The 15,381-nt window shown below is 52.4% G+C and overlaps 1 protein-coding gene across 3 annotated transcripts in view; it reads right to left on the reverse strand.

Moving 5' to 3' along the window:
* Nucleotides 1-7,612: 7,612 nt before the first annotated feature.
* The window catches only part of PEMT (phosphatidylethanolamine N-methyltransferase), an 85,962-nt gene continuing 78,193 nt past the window's right edge, over nucleotides 7,613-15,381 (reverse strand). For 2 of the 3 annotated variants that reach the window (XM_059716794.1, XM_006272736.4), the window contains exons 6-8: nucleotides 13,475-13,549; nucleotides 11,808-11,868; nucleotides 7,613-10,243 (exon numbers count right to left, since the gene is read on the reverse strand). In XM_059716794.1, the coding sequence (XP_059572777.1) occupies nucleotides 11,814-11,868; nucleotides 13,475-13,549 (130 nt within the window). In that variant the 3' untranslated portion in view covers nucleotides 7,613-10,243; nucleotides 11,808-11,813. The remainder of the gene's footprint in view (nucleotides 10,244-11,807; nucleotides 11,869-13,474; nucleotides 13,550-15,381) is intronic. The other variant, XM_059716795.1, reaches the window with a different exon arrangement.

The following is a 15,381-nucleotide window of genomic DNA, read 5'->3' on the forward strand; positions in this document are numbered from 1 at the left end:
AGAGAAACCTGGATCACAGGCTCGCCCGTGGGTTACACTCACCGCTGACCATCTCTGTTCTCTGCGGGGTTCTCATTAGAGATCAACTAGAGCTAGAAGCGGGCAGCAAGAAGCACCGCATGGACAAAATGCAGTAAAAGCATCTGAGGCTCCGGAGAGCTGTGAACGGCAGGTATTGTCGGACTTCAGGAACTTCCCAGCTTGGTCGAGTTGTTCTTATAACAAGACTCAAAGACAGGACGGCATTCCAGGAACGCGGATACAGTCGGACCGATGGCTTTTTGGGAACGCTTGTTCTTATAGAGGCAGACCAGGGCTCTCCTATTAAAATGCTGCTTTTCCCCGCTTCGACAGGGGTGTGTTAGTTCATGGAGCCTTTTATTAAAGAGGTGCCTTCTGCAGGCAAACGTTCCAGTAGTGCCCTGTCTCATCGCAAGCCACTTCAAACAGCACCCAGACCTGCCATGGAGGCAGCTGTGTTTAATGCGTGTAGCTAAAGGCTTCCTTCCTCTCTTTGACTCCATCTAGATAAGGAACATTTTTGTGACTGGCATGGGCTGGCATCCAGGAAAAGGTTATTGTTGGACAAAAGGGCAGCCTGACCCATGTGACTGGCATCCTACAAGCTGAGTGGGTTGTTTTGACACTGGAACAGCTGGCAGTCGCTCAGAAAATGCAAGGCCCTGCACTCTGGCATTTGCAGGCTCATGAACTGGATCCCAGCCTGACTTCCCCCAGATTTCAGGGGCTCTGGCCATGAGTCCAAGCTATAAACATGATTGGATCTGGACACAGAGGTTTGATCTAACCCATCTCCAACCATGATTGTGCAGGGTTTCCTTGCTCACAAGATGCTGCACTTCTGCATGGGGCTTTAGGTAGGTACAGCTGTTCTGTCCAGATGTCTCTTGACTCAGACACCTCTCCAGGGCTTCTATCAGGACAGGGGGATTGCTCTCCTGGCAAAGCACATGCAAGTCTTTCCCTAAATTGGCAAGAGTATGATCTGGTGGATAAAATGATGGGACAATATCAAGGAATCCAGATTTCTAATCCAGTCTGTGCCACTGATGACCCGGCTGCCCTCAGGCAAGTCACTTCACCTGGCTGTGCCTCTGTTTCCCCATCAACAAAACGGAGACACTGAAGCTCCCTCTAAACCAGGGGTGGGCATAACATGGCCTGGGGGCCAGATCTGGCCCGCCAGGCCATTGTATCTGGCCCATGGGGCCCGTAAATATTTTAGAAAATTAACATTTATTTGCTCCAGGCTGCCTGTCAAAGATGACAGGAGGCAGAGGCAGTAGGACCCAGGGGAAGCTGGTGGTAGGACCCAGCAGCAAGGTCTGCCCAACCCCACCCCACCAGCCATAAGCCCCTGCCTAGCAGAGGCTTCTGGCCTGGGACGGTGGGGCTGTTCTGTCTTCCCTGCGCTGCAGTGGGAAATGCAGCCCTCAACAGTTTGCCGAAACTCAGTAAGCAGCCCTCCGCTCGAAATAATTGCCTGTCCCTGCTCCAAACCCTGGGGGGAGGCCTGAATTCGTTAGCTGTCTCTTTTCTGGAGCTGCGCAGAGGACAAGCATTAATGCTGGGCAAACAGTGAGGGCAAGCATTCATTTCCCTCCGGCCCCCAAACGCCGGAGCTGCAAGCACAGCAGAATTCAGGGACAGCATATGGGGCAGTGCAGCATCGGAGCCAGGTCTCTGCAAACCATTTGCAGCTGGATGAGGAGATGGGTGTTTATTTTCCTTGCTGCCCATGTTTATTCTTCAAAGACCTGTTACTGGCCAACGGTATTTGTTTAAGATGGAGCTTCCTGATAGTCCTTCCTCTTGGTGCCAGGTCAAGCTCTGAAGTGCAGCTTGGGTGCACAAAAGCAAACACCAGCAGCAGATTAGACGCAACCCAGAGCTGGTGGAAATGGCTTGGGCAGCTCCAGTTTGCAGCAGCTGGGCTGCCCTAGGCCTCACCACAGGTGCCACAGCTTTCCGAGATGGAAAAGCAGAGGGATAGAAACCAAATGCTGTGTTAGCTGAGCTTCCCCAAAAACAACTCAATATCCCTAAACACTAGACCAAGAGCCGAAAGATGCAGCTTTGCTAAACGTTCCTGCACTGATGTTTTCTGCGGAGGTGGAGATCAAGGGGAGATCCTACGTCCACAGAAAAGCCTGTAGTTTTCCCCAAGGCTGACCGAACACACTCATCCATTGTAGCTTAGGCTGGTCCCGTAGTGCAACGGTTCTTGATATTTTTAGACTCGAGGCCCCACGCAGAAGATGCCAGCTCTTAGCTTTCACCAGTTTTTGACAACAGGAAAATAATGGAGCAATTCTTCTGTTGCAAAGGGCTGAGAGAGGCCACAGCGGGGCAGACTGCTTCTGAGGCTGTGGGCTCCTGGGTGAAACCTCTGGGTTTATCTTGTGGAGTGTGCGTGTTTGCACACCTAACGGTGTGTGTGTGTTTGCACACCTAACATTGTGTGGCACCCTCAAAAGGATCTCCTGGCACCCCAGGGTGCTGCTTCACCTTTGGCCTGGACTCTGTAGTCCCGGGTGGGGGTGCTGGTTGTGCTCCTTGTACTCTGAATGACTTGCTGGCACCCATTCAATCAAATTAAGTTCTTACCCTGGAATTAAAAACCACTTGGGAGTTGTGTTTTCTTCTGTTAGAGGACAGGCAGAAACTGCCCGTCACCCGACTTCCTGCGGCGTGCAGGGAGAGACCGTTGCATGCTCCAGTGACACATTCGCCCAAGGCACGATTTGGTTTATTACGGGAGGTGCAGAGGAGAGGTGACTGTGCAGACAGGAGCAGGACCTCATACGGATGGACTGACTCAGCCTGCTAAGACCCTGAGCAAACCAGCCTGGATCTCATGAGCTGATGATTCAGAATAACTCTTCTCTTAAAAAAGTAGACGCAGGGATGGTCTGGCAGCCCCAGAGGTGCAGTGGGCCGCGGCACTGCACAGCAGAGCTGGTTGGGACCCACACTCCAGTTATAAACCTCTTGTGACATGCTAGTCCCTGAGGTTCCTCAGCTGCTGCTATTTCACACCGGGCTGCCAGGGATTTTTCTTGTGCATTACTTGACCCTAGCAGGAATAGCTTGTCCTGGCTTTTCTGCAGCTCTTCCCCTTGAAGGTCTGTGTGTGTGCACCCTATATATCCCTGCAGGACATGCCCTGGGCTGGAGGCATCAGCTCAGCTGTAATGCAGCCAAACTTCATCTATTCAGGATCCTTTCATACAAACCCTTCCTGGACCTTGAAACTGTTAGTGCCAAGGGAGGCAGTGGATTCACCTCGGCTTCAAGCCTTCCAATGGAAATAAGATGCTGTCCAGCGAGGCTGTAGCATAACTATAAATGTACTGGACACAATTGCTGGGTGAAATGCTCCAGTACAAGTCAAATGCGGTGGGAGGGCAGGGCGGAGGGGATGATCATAGAGAACAGGATGGGAAGGGACCTTGAGAAGTTATTTAGTCCAACCCCCTGCCCAAGCCAGGATCAACTCAACCAAGAACATTCCCCCATGGCAGGCCCTCCCGGCTTTACACCCTCTTGAGATCTAATAGATCACCAAGTCCATTCCCAGCCTGCTGCAGCACTGTCCTCCTCCAGCTGGTTTCCTATAGCTTAGCCCAGTCTGAATCCCCCACTGACATGGAGAAAATAACCACTGGCTCCTACTGGATGTTTCTTCTGGTGCCGAGTCTGGAGCTGCTCACAAAGACGGTATCCAACCCGTCCGTTAAGAGTCTTAGAACGGCTGCACTCGGTAATTACAAGGGAACTAAGCCTCGCCTCAGATGTGAAGTGCAGTCTCTTAATCCTCCCTCACATATCAAACACTGGAAAAAAATCTAAACGGTGCTTTTGTTTGTCATCACCTGTGCCCCTCCCTTGGGGCCTTTGAGGTAAGCGGTATTGCACTTTAGCCCACATTGTGTTTGCAGTGGGAAGACTGCCAGCAATTGAATCTATAAGCTGCACGAAACAAGACAGATGCAGGGCAAACGTGGATCTGCATCAGAATGTGTGCAGCTATCGCCTTCAGGCTCTTGTGCTTTTCAGGGACTAAAGCAGTGGCTACGACTTATCAAAGGATGTGCAACATCGGGAGTTGTGGTAGGCAAAACCAGTTCCAAACACGGTGATGCACAGACACGTGCCCACGGCCAAAAGGAGACTAATAGAACTGGGGCATGTTCTGCATAGCACTAGAAAAACCCTTGTGCCTCCCTCCCATCGCTTTGGGGGGTTTGGGGCGCACAACTGCTATGGAAAGATGGAATTTGACATAAAATGTGGTAGTGTAAGAGCAATATTGTAGCATGAGGGTTCAGAAACTTAAGGGGGAAGAGGTCCTTTCCCCTCACACTCAAAATGTGTTAATCCAAAAAGGAAGTCGTTTGTAAAACCCCACCCAAGGGTGGTTCTGATTCAAGTCCAAAATGTTCCAAATATTTGGATTTTGGTTCCTCTTCAAATCACTATTATTAACCTTATTTGTAAACTTGAAGTGAAACTAAAACATTCAAGCTTCTAGCTGTGAACTGGAACCAAGAATGGGGCCAAGATCAGAGCAGGGAGCGAGGAACTCTATTCTGAATCCACCCCTGAGCCTGTTGTCTGCCCATTACCCAGAGCAGCTGAATATTTCAGCATCAGAAGCATTGGAAGTGATGTGCCCTGGTCCTACAGGAACGATGCAGACCCCTGGGGCTTCAGATACTTCTAAATCCTTTGGCAGGCATCCTACACGCAGGCCCAAGCCTAGAGGTTTGGGGTTCAGATACTCTCAAGTTTTGCATCACTGACCTCCCTGTGATGGAGATATAACCCAGCACTGGGTAACCACCTGCAGGTATCTCTGGGGCCTTTTGCACCTGAATAGCTAGAAGGGGACTGGAAGAAAGTGGTGCTTGTGACCATGCTTGAGATATATGAAGCTTGCTAGACAATTCCCTCACCCTTCCCTTCTAACAACCCAGGCTTTCCATTTCCCCCCGAAGCCAGCTCCTGCCATGCTGCAAGACTCAGGGGCAACTTCATCTGCTCCTCCCTTGGTTCATGCAAGAAAGCTCCAGTTTCTCCTGCTCACTTCCCCGCTTCCCAGAGCTCTACCCCCCTCAGCTGCCATCGCACCCACTCAGCCGAGTGCCCCCTTCCCTCAGCTGGGGTGCAAGCAAAGGTCTCATGCATGGGTGAGGGAAGCAGCCCAGCTTCAAGAGCCCTGCTCTGTTCCTTTGCTTTCAGAGTCTACACTACTCATTCATCCCTTATCCCTAAGGTACCTGTGCACAAAGCTCCCTGGTCTTACATAGAGCAAACCAGGCCCCAGCAGTTTCCAACCCAACCTTTTCCTGGCCAGCACATCCCTGTGCAGCTGAAGTCAAGCCCCTGCCAAGCCTCCTCTTTATAGCCTGCAGGTGTGTGGGCCCAGGGATGGGGGTGGCAGCCAACCGCTGAGTGCATCAGCAACTGCCCACACCTGTGGGCTACTACCTTGCTGCCTGGGATCGCAGCAGAACTTAATTCACCCTAGCCACATTAAGGAGGGAGAAACAAGAGTGTGGGGTGTTTTTCCCCCCTGCTGCTCAGCAGATGTCAGATGCCTGGAAGGGGTGGCATGTAGAGCTGCAGGGGCTAAGCTGCCCGAGCTCCATGGTGTTCTCTACCTGGGTCTGAGAAGAAATGCATGCAGGGGGAGCACCCAACTGCCTGGAGGAGGGCAGTGAGGAAGCATCCCTTTGCTTACTACTAGTCTCCATGGAGGCCTCGGGCTAAAATGCAGCTTGGTTTCACAGCCCTAGGATAGTGACTCCTCTGCCTCTTCCCCACCCAAAGCTCCAGTGGTCCAGCTTGGGGAGAACTGCTCCCCCAGGACCACTTCTCCTGTCAGAGGAGAGGTCCTGGGGGCAGACCATGGTGCTCAGTTTGGAAGGGCTCCACCCCAGGGATTAGCGCCTTTGCATTATGCGCTGTTTTCAGCTCTATAGAGCAACAGGGATGCAATGGGGATGGATCCAGGCTGGATCTGGGGTGGTAACATGCTGTTGTTACAAGTGCCCAAGAGCAGATGAAAATGTCTAAGTGATCCTAGCACGCGTGCAAAGCCCCCCTCCCCGGGGGCTACATGCCAGCCTGGCCCGGGATGGTCTTTAGGGGGAGACGGCAGGTGCCTGGGGATGGGGCTCTTCACTCTCTGTGACAGTCACTAATGAAGCTGGCATCTCCTTACCCCACAGAGGGTGGTTTCTCTGCTCCTTTACCCAGGGGATCATGGTTTCTCTCCCACCCACCTAGCTAGCCAGTGCCTCTGGGGCACCAATGTCCTACAGCCTACCCTGCACCCCCAGTCCCAGGAGAAAGAGGGAAGGTGCTGTGGGAACCAGGCATCCTGGGCCGCCAAACCAGGCAGCAGAGAAGATGTGACCTTCTCTTGTGGTAGATGGAGGGGAGAAGGGGTGTCACCAGTGAGGAAACGGAAGCAGCTCATGCTTTTAAAAACTGGATCCCAGATCTGTGGGGCAACCCACCCGGCTGTCATTCATCCCATCACCAAAGGGTCTCTCTCATATCTGGGTTATGTTTAAATGCAACGAGTATCTAAGGCTGCCTCCCGGCCAGGGGTGATAAGTCAGAGATGGATGGAGTCAAGCTTTCTGACAGCAGTGGAAAGACTCACATGAGTGCTGAGGAAAACACTGGAAAAGTTTCTGAAACAGCTTGTAAATGGGCCCCAGCCAGATGCCAGGAGCTGAGCTTTTCCGGGCCGCTCTCTGTAAGGGGCTGGGCAGAAAGTGTGGTCTTGCCAGGATATTATGGTGGGGCCCAAACAGAGCTGCACGCTCTGCGAGTGCAGTTGTGGCTTTCCTCGGTGCTGCTGCTTCATCTTTGAGCCAGAAGCAAACTCCAGCATGGCTTCCTGAGTACACATCTCCATTGGCTTCAGTCCCACCTGATCCCTCTCTAACCCACTCCACTGTCCACTATTTAATGGGAAGATCTGCATATTTTTTGTGCTGAGACAATGCCCCAAGGCGCAGATCAGCATCAAGGCTGCAAGGTGTTATGCAGTGCCGGGCAGATGCACGTGGTCCTGGTTCCGATATCTTAGTCTTAGACCAAAACTGGGTCACTCATGCTTAAGTTTTAGAATTGCAAGCAAGTTCTCACTACCCCGAAATGGCTGATGGTTTATGGGCCCAGAGAAGGGCAAGATTCAGCCATAAGCTAATTTCAGTCAGATGGTTACTTCTTAGGAAAAGATTATTTTCCTTTGAAAACACTCGCTGCCCATCAGCAGCGAGGAGTGTATTTATATCGGTTACTTTAGGCCAGAACTAGCGACTCTGACATAAATTGTCTGAATAATGTAATATAGCTCCTCATTGGTTGCTATGGGTACTGGGCCATTTAGCCTCCATCTGTAAACATTAACTGCGAAGGGGATGTGGAAACTTAGCTAAAAATAAAATACTATGCCGAAGTGTTTATAAATAAGGTGGTTGAGAAAGAAAACAAACCCCACCGCTTAATGGCTTCGAAACTAAGAAACGTAAACAGTGCAACTGTAAAACAGAGTGGATGCGAACAAACCTGCGATTAAAAAAACCCAGGTTTAATTCTCTTTTGGGACTGGGGGGGCGGGGGGGGATTACAGAGCGAGCTGCGCAACTCTGCAGCTGTGCAAAAGCCAAGAAATCCAACCGTCTCGCAGAGGTGTAGACGAGGTTCAGAAACTTCGGGGCCAACAGGAAGCCAATGCTCTCTCTTTAGCCAGTTTTCGGTCACAGTCCCTGGGACTTCGTTGTGTTTTCAGAACGATATGCGTTTGCAACACGGTGTTCCTCCCCTCCTTTCTGCCATCCCTGCGGGACTTTGGGATGCTGGAGCCAGTTCAGAAAGAAAAGGCCAAGTGAGGTGGGGCATTTCAGTAACCAGAGACCTTAGGGGAATGTACTGCAGCGGAAACTGAGTGGATGAGAGCAATTATCAAAGGTCTTGCTGGAGATGACTGGGAATGGGAGCACAGGAATAGCCTGGGAAAGCTTAGAGTTGATGGGAAGGAACAAGGCTGTATCGGAGAGAACGCTGGTTTGGTGAGTAACACTGAGCGCCGAGGGTCCTTGTGCTAGGATCTTTAGTAATGGTTTCCACCAAACTAACTCAGGAGGTTGCACACATGACTTAACACTTGCAGCAGCCCTGGGAGACGGCTGCAGAGAAGGGAACAGCGAGGTTGCAGAGAGCTGGCAAACTTCCGACAGCGCATCAGGGCCTGGGCTGGGGACAAACCCACCTCCCACTGTCTCGCTTCATCCAGCTTCGTTCCAGGCACATCACAAGCCCCGCTGCTATTTATCCTCTTCCTTTGTCTTTCTTCTCCATGACTATATAGTCTTGAGCTCTTATTTGTGACATCTTTCCTTGTTCAGACTGGGTTCCAGCCCTGGGATCCTCTGAATAAGACAGCAGCTAGAAATTCAGTCCCTGGTGTCATGGGGACGGTGGAGCGGTCTCCTTGGCACAAAGGCAAACTAGAAAATAACCGAAAGAGGACCCCCCTTGCTGCAGGGCAAAAATGAAGAGCTCAAACCCACCGGTGACATTCTGTGCTTGAGGGGAAAGGTGACCGAGAGCACAGGCCCCCTCTGCAGATGACAGCCAAGCCTGGAGGGAAACTACGAAGTTTCCCGGGGGACTCCACACTTCGGCAGCACTGTGCAAGGTGGGCCGGTTTATCTGGTAGAGCTACGTAGCAGAGCACGCGTGTGTGTATGGGCAGGGAGCAGGAGGGGGCTGAGGCTCTCTGCACCCTTTGTTCTTGGCTGGTGTGGCAGTTCCAGCACATAAACGCTGTTCCCGAGCTGCCGTCTGCCACCCCTTCACAATCCAGGTGGTGGAACAGACGGGTAGGCGCCTGAGACAAAAAGGCAGCTCAGAGGCCACAAATCTCTCTGCGTGGACACCTTTCCATATGGGCACGGTGCCCCGCTCCAGAGACCACACCGTCCAGCCCTGGGGTACAAAGCATGTTACATGCATTCAGTTATTGAGCCTCACGAGTCCTGCGAGGGTCAGGTCAGTTTGATGAGTGGCAGTTTAAGGGCTGGGTGGATGGAGGTGCGAGTGCTAGCATGTCTCAGGGGCTTCAACCTGAGCTCTAGGCTCTGCAGAGCAAGCTCTTAGCTACATGCTTCAGGTTACACAGTGACGGAGGCAGAGTTGCGACTGCCAGCGCCACCAGAGATCACGGCCGCTCTACCTAGTGCAGGATCCCGGGACAATTTTCCCCTGACTAATACACTCAGTCCCACGGCATCCTATTTCTCCCTATTCCCTGAGGATATGCACATGCCTCCCAGTTCTCCTGCTAGTTTTCTCCCCTGGCTGCAGGTTCAAATCCAGGGAAGCAGCCCCTGCATGGGCACAACACCTGCTCCACGGAGGCTGAACTCTCATGCAGGCTGATGGTCTGAGCCAGACGTTGTCCCACACTCCTTTATAGCGAGGCTGTTTGCAAAGCTGCCACTGGATTGTGAGAGGACCTGGGATGCCTGCCAAAGCCTTGACGGCAGCAGCTTCTCAAGTGAGCGCTGCAGTGACAGCTCATGCCTGGATTCGATGCGCCAGATTGAGGAGCGCACGGCAGTGGTTCAGTCCCGAGGTCTTCACAGCTGCCCGGCCCTCCGAAAATCACAGCCTGGTTCCTGGAATGGCTGCATGCCAGCCGGGCAACAGCAGAGAGCCCCTGTTCCAAGCAAGTGCTTCTAAGCATCTCCAGGGCTACTTCACTTGCCCGTCTGTTAGGACTCAAAGCTGGCTGGGAAGGGGGAGAGTTGCTGGCTGCTAAGTAAGTGGTTTCGCTTTGTTCCAGGATAGGTGGGAAAGTGCCACACGGTACTTCCCCTCCGAGATGGCCTTCTTGTTGGCTGCTTTTTTCATGCACTGTTGCAGCATCCTTTGATCCAGGCCGAAAGGAGGAGATGTAAGAGGCAAGCTGAGTTCCAGAGAAGTCCCCTGCAGGGCCGTGACTGGAGGGTGCAGTCATCTGGCTTCTTCCGTTTCCCGGGTTGGCGTAGGTGTGGCGGTGCACTGAGTTGGCACAAGGTGCTCACTGGGGATTGTTGGACTAATTAGCAGGATACATCTCAATGGGAAAACAGGCAGATCAGACATCGGCGGGTCCAGGAAACCACATCATGAAGCGAGAGGGCTAAGCAACTGCCTTAGAAAAGAGAGAGAGACACACCAAAAGCCTGTTACCCCGTGACAGGAGCACCTTTCAGGACTATACTAGGGACAGGGCCTGTGTTTCTGGGCCTCTCAGTTGATTACAGCCACTTGGAGACAAATCTCTTTAGCGGACATGGGCTGGCTTTGCTCAGGTGCAGGATATCCAGGCAGGGGCTGCAATGACATGCGCTTTCTAACACCTGCAGATCATATACGGTACGTGGCAACTGGACCGCAGGGATGGAAGTAGCCCCAGGGTCACTGAACTCAGTCCTGCTTACTGTGCGCTAGCAGAGGTGACTTATGGTTCGGAGGGGCCTTTTGTTGGGGTTGGACGGAGGCTCCACAATGTAGGACAACTGGGTCCCTTTAAGGCGTTTCAAATGGAGCATCCAAAAATTGAGGCCTCTAAATCCGTCACTGGCAACCCCTGGCCTAAATGTGTGTAGCAGCGCATTTACCACTAGAGAGAGGGGCAATCCCAGTAGCTGTGTGCAGCTGCCAGGCCAGTGGGGGCTGACCATTTTTTGATAGGTGTGCCATCAATTAACCTCACCCTTCCCTGAGCGTCACGCCGATCCCCTTCCCGATCTGCTGCTGTTTTCTTCTCCCTGCCTGATCTGCTACTCTGCTTCCCACTCCTTACCCTACCTGTCACTCTGCTGCCTACCCCCTCTCCCATACAGGCACATCCCAGCACAGAGGCTGCCCATGCCATTTGTGGCATGCACGCTGTAGGTTGGCCACCCCAGCACTAAGCCACATTTAGAGGGGAGCTTGTAGGTGTCTGAGAAGGAGGCCTTATTGAGCTGACTCATGGAGGCAGCCACAAGTACAGGTGTGGAACAGCCCAATCCCCACTGGCAGCAGAGCCGGGAGGCCGGTTGTTGCCTGGTCTCCGTGTGCAAAATGTCGGGTTGCAGACCAGTTTGCCCCCCACGAGACCGGTAGCTCGTGTGTCTGAGAGCCCCAGCTATAGAGCCAGGGCTTTCGCTCACATGGCTAAGATTAAATGTTTCACTTCGATGTTCCCTGCTAATCCCACTTCACCTCCACTCTCGAGCCTATAATCAAAAACAATTCTGCGGTGCTCACTTCGGAGCCGACTGGATGCCAGGAGGTGGGAGCAAAACCCATGGTAGAAAAATAAACCTTCCTGGCTGGGTGTTGTGGGGGTTTGACGTTCAACTCTCTAAAGAATGACAGGAAGGGAGTGGGAAGAGCCGGCAAAGACAAGGTTGAGGGAAGGGCGGACTGAGAAGCCAGCCTGAGCCCTTAGCCCAGGGCTGTCCAACGTTGGTGTGCCATGTGCTCCCCCTCACCCCCAGTGGTGGGCAGACCCCCTAGGCCCTTTCCTGCCACACGGCAGCAGGAGATGCAGCTGCTGGGGCTCGTGGGCTTCCTTCAGACCCCTCATGGGCACACAGCCCACAAGCTGCCAGTGTGACACCCCTGCCTTGGCCCATCAAATGATCTTGTATCGATTAAAGGCCCGGAAAACCATCCCACTGAAATCCCATGCCCCTCGCTCTTGCCTTGATCCCCTGCATACGCACCTCTTGCTATTTGTTCTTCGCTGCCTTCTGCTTCTGTCGATAGATTTCTTCCGTGAAAGGTCTGTTGGGTGGGAGGCAGGTGAGGAAGGGGAGGGAAGGTCAAGAGAAAAAGAGACAACCACATGCCATTAAATTGATAAGAGGATCTCTGCTCCTGTCTCCTCCTAAGATGCAGGGATCAGTGACTCTGTTCGGAAACTATGCTGCAGTGCCGGGCTTTCCCCTATGTGCCGGTTGGGCTGCAGCAGGGTCTGGAGACCTCTAATATATGGGCTTGGGTTGTGGAGGAGCAATTACTGACCAGTGACCAGGGTTCTGTTAGCCTGAGCTTACAAGCTACGGGTGAGGGAGCTAGCTTCAGGCTTTGCCCCTCCTGTCTCCCAGAAGGGGGCTGAGGGGACATAGGCTGCATGGCTCTCAGCCCTGCTATGGTTGGAGGGGAGGCTGCCGGCTCCCTCAATGGGTCATGAGGCCATGTCTGCTGATGTGTGTGATGAAGGAATGACAGCTAGACACAAGCCTTAACCAACCTCTCCCAGAGCCCCTGGCCTGTAGGGTCTCCACAATGCCTCCATCTCAAGCAACAGCTCTCCGGAGTGCCCCGTGGCCAAGGGATACCCCAAAGCCTGGCTGTGTGGAAGGAAGACACAGCCCCTTTGTGAAGTGGCCAGGGCCTGGATCAAGCTCTCAGGTGCAGGGCAGCCAGGTTATAACACAGGCACGTTCTGGGCTAAAAGCTGCTGACTGTCCCCAGATGGATCCCAATCCCTGCCAGGGGACAGGTGAGTCTCTGGCAGCACACAGCTGGCAGAAGGCTTCCTACACCATCCCTTAATGGCAGCAAGTGTAGCAGGGAAAGTAGAGGGCAGCCGAGATGCAACAGCCGTGCAAATCCTCAGCTTTCCAGTATTTTTGGACCACACATGGCTGGTGTAGATGAAAGCAGCCCCCAGGCTGCTCCAACCAGAGCTGCGACAGGATGAAGGCAGTACACAGCGGGGGCTCTCCAACCCCTTTGTGCACCCCTGCTCTGACTCGAGCCACATGCAGCTTGGCCACAGTTGAAAAGCAGCCCTTTGAATCCACTCCTTTCCTCTACCTTGAGGCAACATTAAAAGCAAGGAAGGAAGAAAAAATAAGCAGGAAAAAGCCTTTAATAAACTAACTCTCCTCTCCCAAATTTTCAGCCTCTCTTTCATGCCCTGGAGAGGCTCAGCTTTTCCTCTATGTCCTTTGCAACCCCCTTTAGCAGTGCTAGAGATTTCAAAAGCATCTGAAGCAGAATAGGTGCCTCTGGTGGAAGTGCTGAGCTACATCCAGCCCTGTGCAAAGCATCAGAGGTGCCATGAAGCAGAAGGGCCACATGCCAACTCTGTTGTGCAGAGCCTCCTGAGAATACCCACCGCCTTCCCAGGACTTCTTGAAGTGGATCGATCCAAGGCAGAAACATAAAAACACCCGCCTTCCACTTAAAAGACAATACGAAACCTAGCGCCTTGCAAACTTTTTACAACAGGAAGCTGCCTGCTCTCAAGGCAAATGAAAAGAACCAAGCCTGCTTTTTAATCCTCACTACCTGGAAAAACCACTCGCTGCAATTCCCTGAAAGCCTGAGTACAAGCTACTTTCCAAAGATTCTTCTCCCCTGCTCTTGAAAAGCTACTTACCCCTCATACTGCATTGCCACTGCATAGGAAATTGCCACTAGAGCCGTCAGCAAGAGGCCAGCTGGACTTGCGTGCCTGTTTTTGAAAGAGAAGCAAAAGATCAGGTAGATCCGGGGGGGCTTATGTAATATGTTGTTTAGGAAGTAAAATGAGAGGTTAGACTCCATGAGAGCCTTGGCTTGGCATTAAACAAAGAGGCACATCCGTTATTTTTTTCTATTGAACATCAACCGGCTCAGACAGAGGTTACTTGGCAAAGATTATTTCCTGATTCACTTCTGTGCCTTCTTTTAAGTCAGATCGCTGCATGTCTCTGTCAAGGGAGCTTCTACTTTGATGATAAGGCTGGAGACGAGACGTTTCTCTAATAACTGAGAGTTCAGCTAAGACTGTGGCACCAAGCCACCGCACTAGAAAGGGAACATCTGATCCCCGCAGAAACATGGGCCACCCACAGGGGACAGGAACCTGGCAGAAGGCTCTTGCTGTTGGTGTGTGGAGGGCATGTTGTGATGAGGGTCATGCATCGCAGCTGTTTGTAAGACTAGAAGACCAAGGGGCTTTATTAAAACACAGCCTCCTACAGCTATGTGAAAGGGTGCCGGGGAAACAGAGGGCATCTCACACACACGCTTTCTCCCAGTGGATACAATCAACTGGGAAGTGAGCGAGGAAGGGTCTACTCAGCTGGGATTTTCCCAAGCACCCGGGTGATTTGGCAGCAGGTCTCACTGACAGTCAGCGGGACTGGGGTACCTTAGAGGGATCTCTGTCCTGCATCCCCAGCACATCCAGGGCAGGACACTTCTGATCGCGCCCTGCTTGCCCTGTAATCCAGGAATATGGCTGTGACATTGGTGTGCTTGGAAGCAGGCGGTGGGAATGACCCCGAAGCAGAGACTGCGGTCTCAAGAGCTGTCCGTGGGGATGGTCCTACCTTTGCTTGTGCAATTTCAGGTTGAAGAGCCTGACAGTGGGAGTGGGAGGATGGGGCACACTCAGGACATGCTGGGGACACAGTGAACTAAAGGCACCAAGGAGCCTGAAGGCAATTCCATCTTTCCGTGCCTCAGTTATTTAAGCTATAAACACTTGAGGACAGGGGTTTTCTCTGTCTGCGCCTGCGTGCTGCCCATCACTAGGGGAAACTCCTCTATGCTACCAGCGTGGAGTGAAACACGATAGAACAGGACTCAATACAACAGAAATAAGTGGCAATGTGTGAGCGTGAGACTGCGTGTTTAACAGTGCAACAGCTCTGAGTGCGCTGCCTTCAGCCAGCATGCCACCCCCCCAGTACAACCCCCTTGAGCTCAGCCAGCCCGCCAAGGCTAGCTGCTAGCTGTTGCTAATGGATGATAGCACTCTGCTGGGACTCCTTGCTCCTGTTTGGGATTCATCTCTTCTTTCATTAGCTTTGCTGCATCATGGAACTGCACTTCTCCTGGCAATGGGTGGCTTCGCGGTGATAACGCACAGGGGTAACGATGGAACCGGGAGTCATAAACAGGGTGTAGCAAAATCCACGCATGCGGAGACACATCAGTCAACTACCTTCACCTTGTTGCCTCTCAAAAGTTAAAACAGACGTTACAAGGGAGCTAAGGGACTTGGGCATTTTTCCTGGTGTATTTTTCATAATCCCATTAAAGGAGATTATATGGTACAGGCCATTCATCCCCCCTTTCATCCCATCTCGATCCATGACCAATGGTATCAGACGTAGGCTGATGCTTGTTCCACATCATAGCAGGTAGGAGAGCAGTGGCTCATGAGCTCTTTTCTAGCCAATAAATTACACAGTTCAATGAGAAGAGGGCAGAGAGCAGGTGCACATCACGAGCGTCCAGATCAACTCGAGCATCGGCATTCATGACACAAAGTCTGCTATTAGACCAGATGTGCTT

This window comes from Alligator mississippiensis, chromosome 13, assembly GCF_030867095.1.
Source record: "Alligator mississippiensis isolate rAllMis1 chromosome 13, rAllMis1, whole genome shotgun sequence".
NCBI classification, from domain to species: domain Eukaryota; kingdom Metazoa; phylum Chordata; order Crocodylia; family Alligatoridae; genus Alligator; species Alligator mississippiensis.